Source organism: Cynocephalus volans, chromosome X, assembly GCF_027409185.1.
Source record: "Cynocephalus volans isolate mCynVol1 chromosome X, mCynVol1.pri, whole genome shotgun sequence".
Lineage (NCBI taxonomy): Eukaryota > Metazoa > Chordata > Mammalia > Dermoptera > Cynocephalidae > Cynocephalus > Cynocephalus volans.
In genome coordinates this window covers 9,281,649-9,300,619 of record NC_084478.1, presented here as the reverse complement: position 1 = coordinate 9,300,619, position 18,971 = coordinate 9,281,649, and the positions used below count along the sequence as shown (strand labels likewise).

The following is an 18,971-nucleotide window of genomic DNA, read 5'->3' as shown; positions in this document are numbered from 1 at the left end:
CACATGTTTTCAAATGTAGGTCGTGCACGATACACACTGTGTACCTCTCTCCTAAACCAAGATGCTTCCATCTTTAAGCACTACGGCAGGGAGGCAGTGGTGAACACATACTTGCTCATTTTTGTAGACCACTGACTCCCATAATGTCCCACATAACAAGATTTCCATCTATTTTAACAGGTTGAATGTCAGGATTGAATCAAGCCACAGACCCCAATTAAGAACTGATCACATGGATTTGCCGAACCTCTTATAAAACCCAATATGACTTAGTGAACCATCAATCCACTTCCTAAAATAAATAACAAGCTTATATTTCCTCTGAATTTACTGATTGGGTTTAAAGCCCTGATTCTAACAGCCACTACCTCAATGAACTCATGCTCTCAAGTGCACTCCCAGTGCCTGGACAATGCCTAGCACACAGTAGACACAAAACAGATATTTGCTAAATGCACACATGAATGAATGGTAGGTCTACCAAATGACAGTGTATCTGGTTCTGCCTGCCATGTAGAACAGAGCCTATTTCACGTGGGAGGCATTAGCAAGGAAAGCCCATGAGCTATTCACTGCCAAGCAAGAATCATAGGCATCGGCTAGGGTCGGAGCCAGAGATCTGAGCTTGTGCTCCAACACCGGTAACTGCCGCTCTCTCCAGAAGGGCTCTGCCAGGCCACTTTGGAACTCTATTATAAGCACGTATATTAACTTTGGGGTTAGAGCTGCTATGTATAGGCCGAAAGCTGGTGAATGGAAGAAGAACCGGCAAGAAAGCTTTTTGCAACTCTCTACTAGAGTGAACCACCTACTCCCAGTTTGGACCAGAAATCTTTGTCAGTCACCAAAATGCCTGCAACAAAACTATAGCACATAAGTTCACAGAGGACAGAGACTGTGTATTGTCATCCACGGACCCACCGCTCCTAGGATAGCACCAACACATGGTGGACGCTCAAGAAATATTTCTGTATGAAAGAATAAACCAACTCCTCACCCAGGGGATGAGCTAGTGGTAGGAAAGAATAGACTCACAGGCCCCAGGGACTCTTGGGAGCCCATGTTGGGAAAGAAACCAAAAACATATAGCCCAAAATGAACATATTTTTTAAGAGCCAGGAATGAAATGCTCTAAATGCGGTAAATATTAACCATGTCCTTCTATGGTGATAAGAAAGTGGATGCCTTTTTAAATTTTTCCTTTTTTTTTCTAATTTCCCCAATATTCTATGAGTGTGTATTACTTTTACTTTTTTAAAAACCTAATAGTCCTTATTTTTAAATGATTTAAAGTTAAAGTAGTTAAACTTTTTTCTAACTGTCTTTAACATAGGTGGTTTGTCATATATTCTACTAGAGCTACTCTCAGTGACCACGGCCCCTGAAATATGATGTACATTTTATGAGCAGCCGCTGAGGTTATTCAACTTGACATTCTACTTTCTAGCAGCAATATAAGGATACTTCAAAAGTTCATGGAAAGATTCATACAACCTTTAATTCTATTTTCCCATGAACTTTTTGAAGTACCCTTGTACACAGAGGGCGTAATCAATAGCGTTTGTAAGATGAATTTTACAAACTGTGATAGGCCAAGAAATTTTAAAAGACTAGAAAGAATCACACATCTGGTAAGCGATTAAGTGGCTTTAGAGCAACGGTTCTCAACTGGGAGCAATTTTGCCCCCACCCCCCACCCCCAGGGGACATTTGGCAATGTCTGGAGACATTTTTGGTTGTCACAATTGGGAAGGAGAGGTGCTCCTGGCATCTGGTGGGTGGAGGCCAGGGATGCTGCTAAACATCCTACAGTGCATAGGACAGTTCCCACCACAGAGAACGATCCAGCCTCAAATGTCCATCGTGCTAAGGTTGAGAACCCCTACTTTAGAGTAATTATGTGTTTAGGGAGGTAATACTCTACCATCTTGTTAACCAGAAATGCTTCCATAAAACAGATGTAATTAATGAAAAGGATTAAAATAAAAACTTGGAAACAACCACAGTAGCGGTCGGTACATAGATGATAGGATAAAAAAGTAAACACTATATAGAAGAAAAAGCATATTATCTTATGACAGGTTATTGTCTACCAAAGCATGGAAAAGTCCCCCTGCACATCCATCTGTATATCTATATCTACATATTTACATATATGTATATTTTAACATCCCCAGCAGAAAGAAGTAGATGGCCCTACTGTTCCCCATGATCTAGTCCAATCATTAACAGCCCTCCCAGGCAGACACCTCTATACCTCTGAATAGCTTGTCCAACAGATGTGACACTTATCCTCTTGTTCAGTCCTGGATGTGGACCCCTTTCTGCAAGTGAGCATCTTCCACGTGCTGAAGAGTCATCATTCAATCATCCACCAGACGAAGAGATGAGGTCCCTCCACTCTTCCCCGCCACCCTACCTTTCCCTCCTTTCATCGCCTCTGTGGCTCCCATTGAGGCCTCTCTGAAGCCTTCCTGGCTTAACTGCACAACTCAAGACTAGAAGAGATTGAGCCCCACTGAGTACAGAAAGAGCCTCATACTTGCAAAGAGAAACGAGAGGCCAAGTCCCATTCACCAGGAATTGGAACACGGGTCACGTACGGACCCATGTGTTAACATGTGGTGACGAAGATGGCCACATTGCCCGGGCAGTGCTAACTATTCTCCCTCTAGCAGAGACGTAGCTGTGCTTTGGTATTCCAGAGACGGATTGAAAATAAAACATTTTCAGCTTCATGTGAGCGGTTGTTACAATTGTAAACATGATGTGTAAGAAAACTCCTCATTTACCTCATTCACCATTCTTTTTTTTATCGCATCTATTTTGCATCTGTCTGTAATCTTTGCTCCCATTTCCCCTAAAAGTGACACTGGCTAAATGTGAACGTCACATTTCTATACTCATAAAAGGGCAGATAATTCCTCAAGTACAGTTCATGAATTTCTCCCCTAGAGTACAGGGACTCTTCTCTTTCCACAGACCAGGAAAACAGCTCTTGTGATTACTCAGAGCAACACACTCCTTGCTTTGGCACAAACTGTGTAAATAGCTGCTTCTGTACTATTACGGGTCTGACTGAAAGCACACAGGTACTATTGACACTGCGTGGTGCCTCTTCAGACGCTCCAAACACAGCTTCTAGGAGAGTGCGTGGTGGGAAAGCCTAAGGGTCTTCCCTAACCACTTGACGACAGTTAGTGCTTCCCCCTTTACTACAGTAATGGGTTTCAGCGAAATTAGTCAACTGTCTCTTAGCAGCTGTGCCTGCAACCACACAATAGATAGTGGATGCTGTGACATTTATTACTTTAGTTTTTAAGTTTCAACCTTTGCTTAAAGGATTTTGGGGATTGAATACATTTTTTAAAGGCTGCTGAATACGTTACTTTAAAAGAAACCCAACCCTACTTAAACAACTTTTAAAAACTTGTTATTTATAAGGCAATATTTAGGCCTGAAACCACCTACCTGTTAAGGGACAGGACTTATATTAAAGCAACAAACAGTGAACACAAACTGAACAGTGAAACACAAACTTGCTATGGTGTCTAAAATACAAAATCAATTTTTGCTTCGGGGGAGGTAAAAATGTTTGAACAGCAAGCTAAATTAGAGGCCATAGCTTATGCTTATCTTATAAAGCCTTTGATGGAGATACGTTAAAGATATTTTAAAAGCTACTTAACATTGGGAAGAGGATTTAGCAGTTGAAGGGAAGCACCTTAGAAATAAAAAACAAAGGGCAGGGAGAAGCAAGCAGTTTCGTCTGGTGAAGACATGATCGCGGTGAGGCAATCGACAACGAGAAAAGGGCAAGTCTCGTTGATGAGCGTCACGAATACTCTGGAAGATGTCACGCACAGTAAAAGTCATCACATGCACACGGAAGCCGGCCATGGGCCCCCGACTACCACAGGATGCTGAATGCCATGCAGATCGCGGAGCGAGGATGCTGAGCAGATGGCATTGGCCACGTGCCGGTGCAAGGGCTATGCTGGCCTCCGCCCCTGCTGCATCTTGAGGTCCAGCAGGGCTCCATCTCCGAGGCTCACTGCTCCTCCCTGCCCGGGGCTTCCAACCACTCACGCCCAGGCCTCTGGCCCTCAGTGCCCTCTGTCTGCGGAATCCTTCCTCCTGCTCCCCTTTCAAAGCAGCCGGCCCTAGGTTGCTGGGGCCCACAGCCTTGCTCCTCTGAAGTGCCCCCATGTGGGCATCGCCCCTTCTCTCCTCCCCCAACTCAACAGCCTGCCCCTCGGTGCAGCTGATTTCAGTTGGAACACGAGGAGGAAAATAATCATAGAGCGGCCTCAAGCGATATCATTTACCCATGTGGCCGCTAACAGCCGGATCACATGTAATGCCATGAAGTGAAGGAAAGCCTATGCAGTGGCAGGGAGGTGGCAGGGCAGAGACCTCACAAGCCCAAGCGGCTGCACAGCCCACCTGAAAGTCGCTCTCTGAGAGCAGCTCGGCCCGGGCTACTCACATCTCTTCCTGAGCTTCATCCAGCACTTTCCCAAAAAGGCATCGTCTGCACTTGCCTCCCAGAGGAGCGGGCGCAGGGGCCTGCTTGCAAACACGTGGTCCCTTTCCAGCCACGCAAGACTTGGGTCTGAGCCCTTGTGCTTCACAGAGTGACTTGGGGGCCAGCAGCATCGGCATCAATGGAGAGCCCGTGAGGAGCGCAGGCTGGGCCCCGCTCCAGACCTGCTCCATCAGCGTCTGCATTTCCACCAGATCCCCGGGTGACCGCGCAAACACGAACGCTTGCGAGCCCCTGGCGTGACACGCATTCTCTCGCACCTCTCTGATCACTGGGGGGCACAGAGCTGCCTCTTGGCTCCTGACAAAAGGCGAGCTGCCCTCTTTACTCACTTATTGCAATAATCAGCTCCCTCCGCTGGGCAAATCCGATGAGGCGCTCGGAGTCTCTGGAGACCACCACGGGGAAGCCGTTGTAGTCGGTGTCCTTAATGAGTGTCTCCACGTCCTCCACGGTCATGCGGTCCTGGGTGAGCACCGACAGCGGCGGCTCTCCCCGCCAGGGCCGCATGACGTCGGTAGCCAGCGTGCAGTGGGTGAACTCGTCCTTCACATCCAGGAAGGGGTAGCCGTTCAAGTGGATGTGGGCCTCGTAGATGCCTTCCTTCCCAAAGGCATTGGCCACCAACTTGCTGGTCACAGCCGCCGCCATGAGGGGCACAATGTACTCCACACGACCCATGAACTCGAACATGATGACCACCAACGACACTGTCATCCTGGTAACTCCACATGCAACACAAGACACGAGTGAGATTCCGAAGCCCGACCCCGGACCCTCGGGAGGGCACGATGTGTGGAAATGGATAGACGGCGGTAAATGCTCCTCACACGTGTTCCAAGGGGACATTCCCACATGCCGCCCATGCTCAGGCCTCAGGAACAGATGCCAGGTTCTTTTCAACGTGGCACCGCATCAGGGAGCTGTAAGTCACACCTGGCTGGGGGCTCTGCTCCAACGAGGGACCCTGGCTTGTCCACTCACCTAGGCCCACACGTCTGGCTTTTGGGCGAGCGGATCTGACTGAACAAGCAACCCCATAAGCCTTGTAATTTTAGGATTCTTAGGGACTAGAGAGAGGAGAGAGACCCAGCTTTCTGTCCCTTGGTATTCAAAGGGAGAATCCATACTGACTCCTGGTCTTCCAGGGAGTTTAAACCAAGGTTTCTCAACTTCAGCACTAGGGACATTTGGGACTGGAGCATTCTTTGTTGTCAGGGGCTGTCTTGTACACTATAGCATGTTTAGCAGCATCTCTGGTCTCTACCCAATAGATGCAAGTGGCACCTCCCTCCCCAGGTGTAACAACCTAAAGTGTCTTCAGATACTGCCAAGTGTCCCTGAAAGGCAGAATCACTCCTGGTTAAGAACTACTGTTCTAGGTGGTACGGCTGTAAGATGGTGGAGACTCCATCAGCCTGGGCCCCTGAATGACTGGGTGGGAAGAATCTTCTGTTCACTCATGTTTTTTACATATATATATGTGTGTGTGTATATAGTGAGCAAGATATAAGCCTTGGTGTGTGAGCCACCGAGATTTGGGGGGATTCTCCTTATAGCAGCACAACCTAGCCTATCCTGAGTAATGGAAATGTTCAAGTCCACGCCTTCCTTCTCGCCAGTACTCTAAGCCAGCTCAGTGCCCCCACCCCCTCCCTGCCCCACCCTGGTTGTACCTAGGCAGGCTGCAGCTCCCACCATTGCGTAAAGCCCTGGTGTGACACAGTCTGCTCCAGGCCTGCACCAGTTCCGGAAGATGATCCAGTCACGGTGATGGTAAGCCAGCTACTCCACGCCGATGCCCACCATCCTGCCCGCCATTGCTCCCACGGCCATGCTGGGGATGAAGAGGCCCGACGGGATCTTGAGGCAGCACAGAGAAAAGCGGCATGAGGGAAGGCAGCTGAGTCCCCCTTCCCGATCCCCAAGAACCACGGTGCCCCCTCGACAAGCTTGCATTTTGCTCAGCCTTCAAAGGAGGCACCGTTCTTCAAAATCAGTCAGCTGGGAAAAGGTGGGACAAGTGATTTGACCTCCTTAGTCAGTCGCATCTACTGCAACATGGAGAGAAAGCCCTTTTACACTTTCATTTCTTCCCCTGCAAAGTCTGGCCCAGTTTGCCTGCTGTGGATTAAAGAATGATAAGCCCCAGTGCAAATACCATTCAAAGTGAACATCTGTCACTTGAGACACTCGTGACTTTCTCTCTCCCCTTGCCATGTCATTCAGGTTGGCTTTTAAAATTAAATGTCAAGGCACAGCATGAAAACGGAAAAGGGCCTGCAACTGCTCCCTGGTAAAGTAAAGAATTTGAATGCACCATTGCAGCTGCCCCCGATCTTCCAAAAAGCTTTCAAAGACTTCCCGCTCTGTTTATAGACAGTGGATACCAGTCAGAGAGAGACGAGGGAGGCAGTTCCATCTTCCAAACAAACTACATCTTCCGAGAAGTATCCTGAATATATTCTAGCCACATTAGCGGCAGCGAAGAAACAGACTATGTAAACTGAATGATCTTAGAAGTAGCGTGTTGCCTACTTTGCAGACTGCAAATGCATTTTAGTTTGTCTGGTGACCGTACACGTGCTATAGGACACTCCCAACTACTCTGTGTTCATTGAGACGTGAGCGCAGACCCTGAGCCACAGCTGCATTTATGTCGCTCCAGGTGGTCATCAGTCTGAGGATGCCAGGCGAACTGAAGTTCAGATCCTTGGGCGTGATTTCTAGAGTCTGGAATATTCCTTAGGAAATTGCTCCTATATGGGCTCCCCCTTAGTCCACAGCCATTTAATCCCCTGTTAACTTCAAAGTAAAGTCTCAGCAAGCACCAGAAGATGCTCCAGCATCTTCCTTGGACAGAAAAATAAATTCCTTTGCAAAGAGATGATGGATCAGACACAGTCAGCTGTTTAATAAAGTCTACCCATCCTTGTTCTTAAGGCACAGATTCGGGTTTGTGTTTGACCACTACACACCCAGAGACACCGTTTCTTAGACTTTTTTTGAAAAAGAGAATTCATAGAAATACCACACAGAAAGCAAGAGTAATGGAACACATCAGGGGCTCTGGGGGGTGGGTAATGTTGTGCTTCTGGTCCTGGGTGCTGGTTACACAAGCATGTGGGTTTTGTGAAAATTCATTAAGCCTATGCATCTCTATATGATACTCTTTTATCACACTCTAACACTCTAATAAAAGTTTCATTTTGTTTTTAAGTAAGCAATAGGAGCACTATTCACAATAGCCAAAAGGTGGAAACAACCCAAATGTCCATCAAAGGATGAGTGGATAAACAACGTGTGGGGGAATCTACAGAGCAGAACACTCTTCAGCCAGAAAAGGAATGAAGGGCTGACACGTGCTACAACATGGATAACCCTTGAAAACACTGTGCTAAGTGAAAAAAGCCAGTCCCACAAGGACGGTCAGAAATGAATTAATTTAATTAAAATGAACTGTCCGAAATAGGCAAACCTATAGAGACAGAAAGCAGATCGGTGGTTGCCAGGGGCTGCTGGGGCAGAGAACAGGGAGGGACTGCTAATGGACATGGGGTCTCCTATGAAGGGGAAGAAAATGTTCTGAAACTTGACCGAGGTGACGGTTGCACAACATTGTGAATGTACTTAATACCACTAACATGTACACTTTAAAATGATCAATTTCACGTTATGTAAACTTTACCTCAATTTTTTTTTTAAAAAAGCAATAACAACCTAATGTCAGTTTCCATAAAAGAAAGCTCTTTAGGAAGGGCTTTCAAAGTATGTCTGACTTTAACGCAGTGTTTAAAAGCAGGAAGAACGAAGCTGTCTCTTCTCTGGCTTTAGGAACAAAAATGAGGAAAGCACACGGTGTCATCCACAGCTCTTGAGGACACTCCTCGTCAGGAGACGATGTGTGCAAAGAGCCCCCGTCATGGCCCCAGCCCCACCCAGACTGGGAGGCCATCACGTGGTGTGCAGCGTAGGTGCTGCCACACAGTCTCAGAACTCTGGGTTTGCATCTGTCTCTCCCAGAGGCATGTGCTCTTTAGGGGCAGCATTCTGTTTCGAGTGCTGTACACCTTGGACTTAGCACAGAGCCTAGATACAGCGGATGCTCAATGCATGCTCATCGATCCAAACTGGGCCACACACGGGCTTGTCCCACCACCTGGCATCACCCTGCCAGCAGGCAAAGCTGTGGTCACTCCTGGTCTGGGAGTGAGATGAAGTGAGCTCCATGCCCAGCTCTGTCTCCCATATGCTGTGGGTCTGATTAGGCCACTCCGGGTCTCTGAGCCTCAGCTTCCTCACTTGTAAAATGGGATTAAAACCTCATTTCACAGGCTTGTTGGTTATTAAAGAATTGTGTCCTGATGATTGAAAGAATGTCAAGTGCCCAGCACATGAGAACATTCAAGAAAGGTCGGATCCCCTTTTCCTCCCATGACAATTTTGTTCAGGAGAGTAGGGTGCTGTCCCCAGGAGGACATAGGTTCTTCCCCCCAACAGCACCCACCCTCACTTTCTTCCCCTTCACTTACCTTCATGCCAAAGGTAAATATGGTGATGACGATCTTGGAGATCAGCACCAGGGCCAGCTGCCACATGGCTGTGTAAACGCCAAACCCAGCTGGCCGGTCTGGAATGTCATCCACAGGCCGGGTCATGTTGGGGTCGTTGATGTAGTCACACAGCTGGGAGGACTCAAAGGCCCCACAGTCGTTGAACATCTCAGAAATGAGCTCACTGGTGCTCTGGCGTGTGTAGGGACTGGGGTAGGCAATGACAGCGGTGATGGCAGTCACCACAATGATCTCCAGCACCGGGTACTTCCCTAGCCGGGTGGTCTTGCGCCTCCTGCCCCAGGCGATGTTGCAGCGGATGAAGAGGGTTCCCCACAAGCCCCCAAACACCCCAAGCAGGATGAAGGGGAAGAGTTCAGCCATGTGCCAGGGCGTGTGTTATTCCACATAAAATAGAACAAGGTGGCTGTTCCCAAAGTGATTGATGGATCGCAACGTGAAGGCCACCACCTGGGCCGCCAAAAACGACCTCCACAATGTCTCTGAGAGAAAGTAGTAACTGATCTGGAATGAAGAAGTCGCAAATTAGTGACTGGCCAGAGAAAGAGCTGCTTAGAGTTCAGGCCTTTTGGTCAGCAGCCACCTGCTGGTGCCCACCGTGAGACACACTGGGACCAAACATGGACGAACGGCACTCACTTCATCAGTCACTCCAGGCTTGACTATGACAAAATGCACCAAGGAATATACCAAAGGGATCTACTTGTGTCTAAAAGTAAAATGGATACTGAGCAAGGTGGCTTAAGCCACTTTTTTAAAAGAGAAAAATAGTTAATCATAATTCTGTTCATAGCACAGAGACCCTCCTAAAAGCAAATAAACCTCTGGATTTGATTCAGGGGTTGGAAAACTCTGGCCCACAGGTCAACTCCGGCCCACCAAAAGTATTTATAAGGCACACGAGTTAAGAATGGTTTTTACATTTTTAAATGGTTGGAGGAGAAAAAAAGGTTTTTTTGAGTTGAACTACTCAGAAGAACAATATTTTGTGACGTGAAAACTATAGAAAATTCTAATTTAACGGTAAAAGGCCATAAAGAAAGTTAAAATTGCATAATGATAAACACACACACACACACACACAGGATATTAAAAAAATAAAATTCTAATTTCAGTGCCCATGGGAACATAGCCATGCCCATTCACAGACTATGTGTTGTCTATGGCTGTTTCCATGCCACATGGCCAAGTTGGACAGTTGCAGCAGAAACTGTGTGGCCCACAGAGCCTGAAATATTTCCCATTTGGCCCTTTACGGAAAACGTTTGCCAACCAGCTAACCCCTGGAATGATCCATTCGTGTTACCAAAACCAAAAATGCTTAATTCAGTTGGCTCTGAGAAACAGAGAAGACACTATAAATCTTCAAAAAAAAGTCATGCTGGAAAAGGAAGATGCTCAGCATTCTAATAACGCAACTTTGGGGGATATACAGATGTTTGAATCCATGGCAACCCCTTTTCTTTCGCCTAATCCTATCTCTTGTATTGAAAAGGACTTTGACTACAGGGAGCATTGTCTTGCTCCATTTTCAGACCTGCCGCATTTTGTAAATGCCAAGTAATGGCTTTCTTCCTAAAGGCGTGCTGGAGCGTTTTGCCTAAGGCTTTGAGAATTCAACTCAGTGCCAATCTCAGTGAGTCACTCCATGTAGTTTGTGGTCGATTTGTTTTCCCATTGTGTAATACATAACGGGACAGTGTGATCGCTTGTCAGTGCCATTTACATAACTTCAAAATGCCTCCTTCTGGACACTGCTCTGCCAAGTAATCAATTTCTCATGTAGCTATTACAGTCCTTCACAACCTCAGCGCACATCAGAATCACTGGGAATCAGGAAATATTGAGAATTGGCTCTCCCCAGAGAGATTTGATGTAATTGGCCCCGGGTGCATCCAGGGTGTGAGGAGTTGTACAGCCTCCCCAGGTGAATCTACAATGCAGCCCAGGTGGACAACCACTGCTCCATTCCAGGAAAATGTAGCACAGATAGCCCTAATTTCTCAATATTCAAGAGATGCACCTGAAACACTCTTGGTTCTTTCACAAATTCCTGCTACTGAGCGTCATGTCACCTGTGGTGACTTGGGGAGGGTCATGAAGTCAGCGAATCTTCAGATTGTTAAAGGGGTGTGCACAGGACCATTTTCATCTCAGGAACTACTGACAGATCCGTATCCTAATTCAAAGAGAGGGAGCAGGCGAGGGAAAGAGCCCATGTGAGCAGGTCGTGCGTGTCTTCCTGAAGAACTCAATGAGCTCCTCCCTACAGGACATGCCAGAGGCCTCCTAGCTGCGCAGTCAGCTGGTGTTTCTTGAATGAGCCTTTAACTGATGGCAAACTAGTGGTGGTGACACCAGGCCGTAACAGGTGGTAGTTGGCCTAATGGATCCTGTGCTCTGGGGATCTCAGATCCCTTTATTTAAGGGATGTTTTATTATGCCTGCCACAATCCTGTCCTTTTGTGTTGCCTTGAATAAAATTTCCTATAATTTTTTGTCAGTTAGTGAATGTGGATTTGGACCACAGGGTACAGTTTAAAAGCATAATAGCACTTAGAAAATTACAAGCATCTAAATTACCTGAGCCTTTGCCAGCCATGACATGTGGTGAATTGAACAGTGTAATAGGTAATTTGTAATTCTCTAAAATGATTTGACAAAATTCTCATGATCAAATTAGGGACTAAAGAGGAAAAATTCATTCCCAATAGATGCCAAAATCCAATGACTTGCTTTAACTTGGATTCATTGAGACTGAAGCAAGCAGGGCTTTCACAAGATGTATTGCAGTGGATTTGTGACTTGGTATTTTTAACTTTAAAACCAGAACACTTTCTGGTAAGTAAATATTTGTAAGAGTGTTCATTTCTTGTAAAGAACACAAACATCAACTCAGAGTAAGTTCTAAGACATGATTTCATATACGAGGATACTTCAAAAAGTTCGTGGAAAGATTTGTATTTTAAGTCTATTTTTCCACGACCTTCTTGAAGTCCTTGTATAGTTGATAGTGGTTCTACTGATAAAGCGAACAGAAGCAGAAAGAGAGACTCTTACCCAGTTTTCTCTAAATCCCCAAATCCAAGAAACTATGAGTGTTCACTTTTAAATGTGCCTTATAGAACTTATACCTAAGAAGGCAGCAGATACCCCACGTCTTGGAGTATTCAAGACAAATAAATAATTTTACTCTAAGTTTGCATTTTAAAAAATGTTTCCAAAGGAACATTCATTTTAAATAATAAAAATGTTTTGGAATCAAATGCTATGAGGATGAGCAATTTTTTAAATGTATGTAGGCGCATTGCATTCAAAATTTGTTTTTAAATAGTTTGGTTAGTATCTTTGCTAAAATGAAAGAATAGCTCCATGTCTCAACTGAGGTTGGTGCACATATTTAGTAGGGCTTTGACCAGGAGGAGCTTCTTTTTATCCATGAACCGAAATTTACTTTTATTTACTTTTTAAAAAATTTACTTTTATTTACTTCAATTTACTTTTATTTACTTATTTTCCTCTTTACTCTGCCCTTTTCCTCCAAGAACTGGGATAGGTACTGCCTTCTTAGGTTAAGAATTTCAAGCTCTACTATGAAAATTTTGCTACTGCTGAGTTATAATGACTAAACTTAGGTTATTCGGTTCCTGATACTTTAAAAGATTGTTATAATCTCTGTTCTAAATGGAGAAATGAACCTATTACATCCATATTTACATATGGTTAAAAGAAATTACTAAAACAAGCACTATGTACCCACTCCCAAGTTTAAGAAATAGAAGAGTGGGTCCCTTTGAAAGGCCTGTGTTCACTCCCCAATAGAAACGTCCTCCTTCCCTTCACCACTTCCAATCATTTCTTTGCCTTTCTTTATGTTTTAGCACATACATTGTTTCGTTTTGGCTGTTTATGGACTTTATTATAGAAAGTAGCATCCTTTTTATATTCTTTGCAACTTAGTTTTTCACTTGATGTCACATTTTTCAGTTTCATCCACATAGATGTGTTCCTGGTACTTTTGTTATATAAGAAATTTCAATGCTCCTCTGGGTAGTTCACGTCTTTTGAGTTCAGCTATCACCACTAAAGATGCCCACTTCAAGTGAACACCAAGTCAGGCCAGCCCTCAAAGACAGAGCTCATACTCGAGCTCCAGGTCTGTCTGTAAGATCACAAGCTGAGGCTCACACCTCTGGTTCCTGGAAGAGGAAGACGGGACTGCATATCATGCCCTTTGTTTCTGCTTTATATTTTCCACCAATTCCCCACTGGCCATCTCCTTATTTTGGAAATATTTGAGTCAACAACACCTATCAGCGGGTGGTGGGATCATAAACTAAGACACCAGGGTGCCTTAGGCTTTAGGTGTCAGATAAAATGCAGTCAGCTCTGCTATAATACTTGTTTAGAAAATGCAAATTTGTTCTAATGCTCTCTATATATTAGGGAAGAATTTGAGCATAACACAAATTTCATGTCTGTTTATGCACAATTTGCTCTGGGAGAAATACGAGGTGAATGCAGAACACCGTACCCAGCTGAACCGAGCTATGTAGGGAAACACAAAACATACATACGCACATGCCTCAAACATCAACCAGTTCACACGTGTGCTGGGGAGCCACACCCGTGCACGCCGCTGTCACAGCTTCCCCTCCAGGTCCAGATAACCCTCCTGTAGCCCCTTCACAGTAACTTACAAGCTGCAGCCCTTCTGACGCCCACTTCCACAGCCAACTTCAAGTTTTTTCAAGAAGAAACATACTTATTGTAGTATTGACATATTTCTTGGCCATTTAATGTGTAAAGCTGTGCTGCTGTTTTTACTAGCCTATTTTTTTTATATGTATCACTGATGAAGTTTTTGAGTATTGTGTTCCTAACCCATTTTCTCCATAAGCGCTTTTTTTTTTTAAATTGCGTGATTTTGCATGGCATGGTGATGTTTAGGAATGCATATGTCACACTGTAGCAGAACTGACTGTACTGAGAAAATACGATGGTAATACGGCTTGTTTTTTGGGTTCCTGAAGCAATTTGTTAATATAAACCATCCAAAATTCAGCATGACATATTAAGATTTATTCCCTATCTTTCCTGAAACAAGACCATATTGAATTTTTCTTTTGACCATCTTTCAATGACTCAGCCCTACCTGTAAGTACCTGGACCTGCGTCAGTGGTGGAGGGCACCACCCAATGGTGGGGACGTGTCGCCACAACTGGTGCACAACTACATCTTCAAACTCACCATCTCTACTGCCTGTGGGCCTTGCTGCAGCACCAACTTGTAGAACTGAATTGCATTGATTCGAGGGATAATACGAGAATTTTAAAAATTATTTCTGGCTAAAATTTTCACTGTCTGAGCTCTTTGCGAATCAGCTCAATTATCATTATTCTGCCCAGTAGATCCTTGTAGGTTTCAAGTTCAGTCTCAGGCATTCCCCTTGATGTTTGAGGTCACTTCCCTCATACTTTGGTTACATGAAAGTGCTGAAAACTATAAGAACGCTAAATTCACAAGGGTAAATTCACAGTGCATGTGGTGAAAGTGAAATTAAGTTTTGTAAAGATTGCTATTACCTGGTCATCAGAAGAGCACAATGTGGCAAGGGAGTTTAATCATCAGTGAACTTTCATAGCAACAAACCTCCGCTATTGCCCTTTTTTCACATTATATCATAGGCGCACTTCCGAGTCATCCCAGTGCCAATTTATGCGTGTGGTTAATGAACTGATTCCACAGGCCTTAAGAGTTATGCCTGGTTTACTACGACAATGGTTTAATCATCTGAGAAGCGATAAAGCAGAAATCTTGGATACAGAGTATGAATCCTGAACTCACAGTTGACCAGCTTGGTGGTCTTGGGCAAGTTCCTTAATCTCTCTGTGCTAGTTTCTTCAACTACCAAATGAACAATAATCGTACCTGCCTCATAGTTTACTGTGAGGTGTAAATGAGTTAGTAAAATGAGCTCATGCTCAGAACTGTGCTTGGCACAACAGTGCTACGGACGTCTTTGCTATTCTTTTTATTGGTACAAAAGAAATTCAGCCACGACTCACCTCGGGTATGCCAGAGCCACAGGCATATGGTGCAAACACGCGCACCAGGGAGACGGCCAGAAACTCAAACAGCAACGCCCACAGGATGTACATTAAGTAATTCAAAATGTAAGAACTGGCACCCTAAACAGACACAAAGGAAGAGGACATGAGCCATGGCAAACCTGAGCAACATACCAATGCCACCCCTCTGTCGGGAGAGCAGACGCTTTGATGGGATCGGGCAGGCCCAGTCCCTGTCTTGTAAAAACAAAAAGGCCAGAGTCGGTTTTATCAGCTGTCGCCATCGCTACAGTGGGTACACACAACACAGCACCGGTGTTCCTCCAGGAGCTGTTCACGTGCACCTTCCACCGGTTGACATCTCAGAGGCAACCGAAGCCGTGAATGATGCTCGATTTTAATCACCACTTGCACTAGAGCTAATGAACGGTGTGATGCAGAAAATTCTGTCTTCAGAGCCTGGAAGGCCTGTCTTTCTTGTCTGCGGTGGACTGGTCTCTCCTAGCTTTAATCGAGGCCACGCTCACACCCCAGGAAGCAACCACACTGGCGATGAGCATGGAGCTGTGGTTTGGAATGCTGATACTCAGGTGAGCTGCCTGGCCCAGCGGCCTCAGCATGCCTTTGGAGCTTGCCAGAAATGCAGAGTCTCAGGTCCCATTTGAGAGGCACTACTTGAGGGAAAACTTGATCATCTCCCTCAGAATACTTCACTGATTCCAAATTATCTGGTATGTGGGGAGCATTTTTCTGAACCAAACACATGGTCTGGGGTCTTTTCAGTTGAGGACCTGGTCTGCTGAGTGGAGTCTGCATTTCTTTAGGCCTCAGCTTCTTGCTACCATCTAGATGACTCAAGTAAGGGCGGAAGGAAAGAGAGGTCACCTACAAGTCAGGACATGGACACAGCCACATGTGTTCCTATTAAATGTAAAACACGTTCCAGAAGACTGCTCTGGCCTTTACAAGCACATATATTCACACCCTATGTGGTGAGATATCGGACAGAGGAATATCTTTCACCCACTTAAATATGTACTTTTTTTGGAGGCTAAAAATAACTTCTCACTCCTACTAACAGTAATTCTTTGAACCAAAGTATAAATATTAAAAGTAGTTGAAAAGATGGATGGCCATATTTCCCCAAAACACATATTGCAATTAGGAGAGAAGAAATAAAATACGGCGCCCAGCCACCTCCAGGCGCCTGCCCATGCCCATAGGCCCAAGTAGAGAGTTTCTTTTAGGAAAGAACAGAGGGCACTGAGAATGTGTGAGACTTCAAGATCTCTTTCTACTTCTGAGATTTGAAGAAATTCATTTTCTATTCCAATGAGAAAGGGGTTTAGCAAAATGGCAAAGTGCATTCCAAATGTCTTCAGCTGTGCTAAGTTGGTCAGGCAAAAAAACTGGGGCAGGGAGGAGATGTATAAACAGATTACATGTACCTTCCAAGAACTGTTCTAGTTGAACGGTCCTCACATCACCCCTAATGTGAAGCTTGGCTCCTAGCTCCCCTCACCTGGCTTTCTGATCCTTCAATGGCCCATAGTCATTGTGGTAAGCACTGAATTTGGTAAAAGTTAAGCCTTTCCTGAGCTAAGATTTTTATAAGATGTGAAGCTCTAGGTGCCTTGAAGGGCAAACACTAGGTCTGTGGTTCATCACCACATCCCCTGTGCCTGGGACATTCTCTTCACAGAAGGCCCGGATCATCCTCTGTAATGCGCTCATAAAATGTAGTGGAAGATAACTGAAAGCACAATAAGGTACCAGTTCATACCCACTAGCATGGCTAACATCAAAAGCAGATAATAATAGGTGTTAGCAAGAAGGAGAGCAAATGGGAACCCTCATGCACCGCTGGTGGGAAGGTAAAATGGTGCAGCCCCTGTGGAAAACAGTCTGGCAGCTCCTCAAAAGGTCAAACACAGAGTTGCCATCTGACCCAGCAATTCCACTCCTGGGTATACACTCAAGAGAAATGAAACATGTGTCCACAAATGTTCATAGCAACATCGTTCATAATAGCAAAAAGGTGGAATCAACCCATGTTGATCAACTGATAAAGTGATACATAAAATGTGGTATATCCCCCCACAAATGTGAACAATTAGATTTTAAAATTAAAAAGTGGTAAATCCGTATAGTGAAATATTATTCAGCCATAAAAAGGAATGAATTATTAATTCATGCTACAAGATCAAGGAACTTGGAAAACATTGTGCTGAGTGAAAGAAGCCAGACAAAAAAGCCACACATTATATGATTCCATTTACATGAAATCTCCAGAATAGACAAATCTATAGAGACAGAAAATAGAGTGGTTGCCAGGGGCTAGTGGGTTGGGGGGTCATGGGAGTGACTGCTAATGGGTACAGGGTTTCTTGGGGGTTGATGAAAATGGTCTAAAGTTAGATTGTGATGACGGTTAATTGTACACTTTAAATGTGGAATGTGAATTATATCTCACTAAAGCTGTTATTCTAAAAAAAGATAATTCATCTTTTCTCCTCAATTAAAAGGTATAAAAATTAATGGTATTTCTTCAGCATGATCAACAAACTATGTTCAGTAAGAAAAATGAAGCCAAATACAAGGCTTTAAAATATATATGTATATAGCACATGAAACAGTGAGGAAGGGTTTTCCAAGTGAAGTCTGGGTGGCTGCATTAGAGCTAGAGAAAAGCAAGTCACACTAGTATTACACCGTGGACTATCATCGCAACAGACACTTGAAGGTGACATCACACACACGAATCACCCCGCAGGGTTCCAAAGGCATGTGGAATTGCGGGAGTCCCCAGGATGACCCTGCACAGGCACCCACCTCCGACTGATTCACCAGCAGCTCCGACCATTTCTGCCACCGTGGACACTTGTCTCTCTCCTCAAAAGTGGTTTCGTTGGAAGTCCAGCAGCACTGCTCGTGGCTGTACCAGAAGGCAGGCAGGCAGACAACTTCTTTCAGGTCTGTCATCCACTCGCCGGCAAGATCGATGACCCCAGCCAAGGTGCCTGGAGGAAGCAGCACAAGCCACTAAGAGGAGGCGCCCGTGATGCAAAGGGAACGCACAACGCAGCAGCCACGCAGGAACGTGGCGACCACGCAGGCCCCAAAACCAGAGCAGGAATGAACATGCCATGGGCTGTCACTTACATAGGAAGCTTCTCTCATTAACCTCGTAGTCACTGAACACATACGGTGAGGGCAGCAGCAGCCCAGGGAGAGATACAAAGCGTTCAGTGGCTTACACCAGGTAGGAGACTGAGACACGCAGGTTTACACTCTCATCTCAAGCCACTGGGGCCAAGTAACTTTCCGAATTCAACCCTTTCCAAATTTTGGAAATAGGGTATGTACACTGTAAAAGACAAAGCCCCCTCAGCAGCTTCTGGGGCAGGATCCTGGGTGCGCACAATAACATTTATTGGGGAAACACGATAATGCAGACAAATTGGAGGCATAACAGCTATGACGGCCTCGCATCATAAATGAGTGAGGTTTTGCCACCAAATGGGAAGCAAACTTGGGAAACCCATGCTTATTAGGACGTTCCGGATTCTTTAAATTCTGGGTAAGGGATCGTGGGTCTATACAAGTAGATAATGACTTTAAAGGCCAATAGAAGTGGGATGAAATAGAATGTGCAGGAGAAAGAGAAACACCACGTGTCCTCACTCATAAGTGGGAGCTGGAAAATAAATTTTAAAAGAAAGAAGGAAAGACAAAAGGATCCCAATAATACTTTGCAAAGGAGAGAACAGGACCGAGGT

At 45.1% G+C, this 18,971-nt stretch overlaps 2 protein-coding genes across 2 annotated transcripts in view; one reads left to right on the top strand and one right to left on the bottom strand.

Moving 5' to 3' along the window:
• The window catches only part of LOC134367146 (G-protein coupled receptor 143-like), a 389,602-nt gene that overhangs the window by 23,635 nt on the left and 346,996 nt on the right, over positions 1-18,971 (top strand). The gene's annotated exons all lie outside the window — the stretch shown is intronic.
• The window catches only part of LOC134367010 (H(+)/Cl(-) exchange transporter 4-like), a 28,129-nt gene that overhangs the window by 1,446 nt on the left and 7,712 nt on the right, over positions 1-18,971 (bottom strand). The window contains 7 exon segments of the mRNA XM_063083660.1: positions 4,879-5,271; positions 6,196-6,409; positions 9,079-9,624; positions 11,853-11,877; positions 13,266-13,282; positions 15,190-15,312; positions 18,025-18,212. Of these exon segments, the coding sequence (XP_062939730.1) occupies positions 4,879-5,271; positions 6,196-6,409; positions 9,079-9,624; positions 11,853-11,877; positions 13,266-13,282; positions 15,190-15,312; positions 18,025-18,212 (1,506 nt within the window).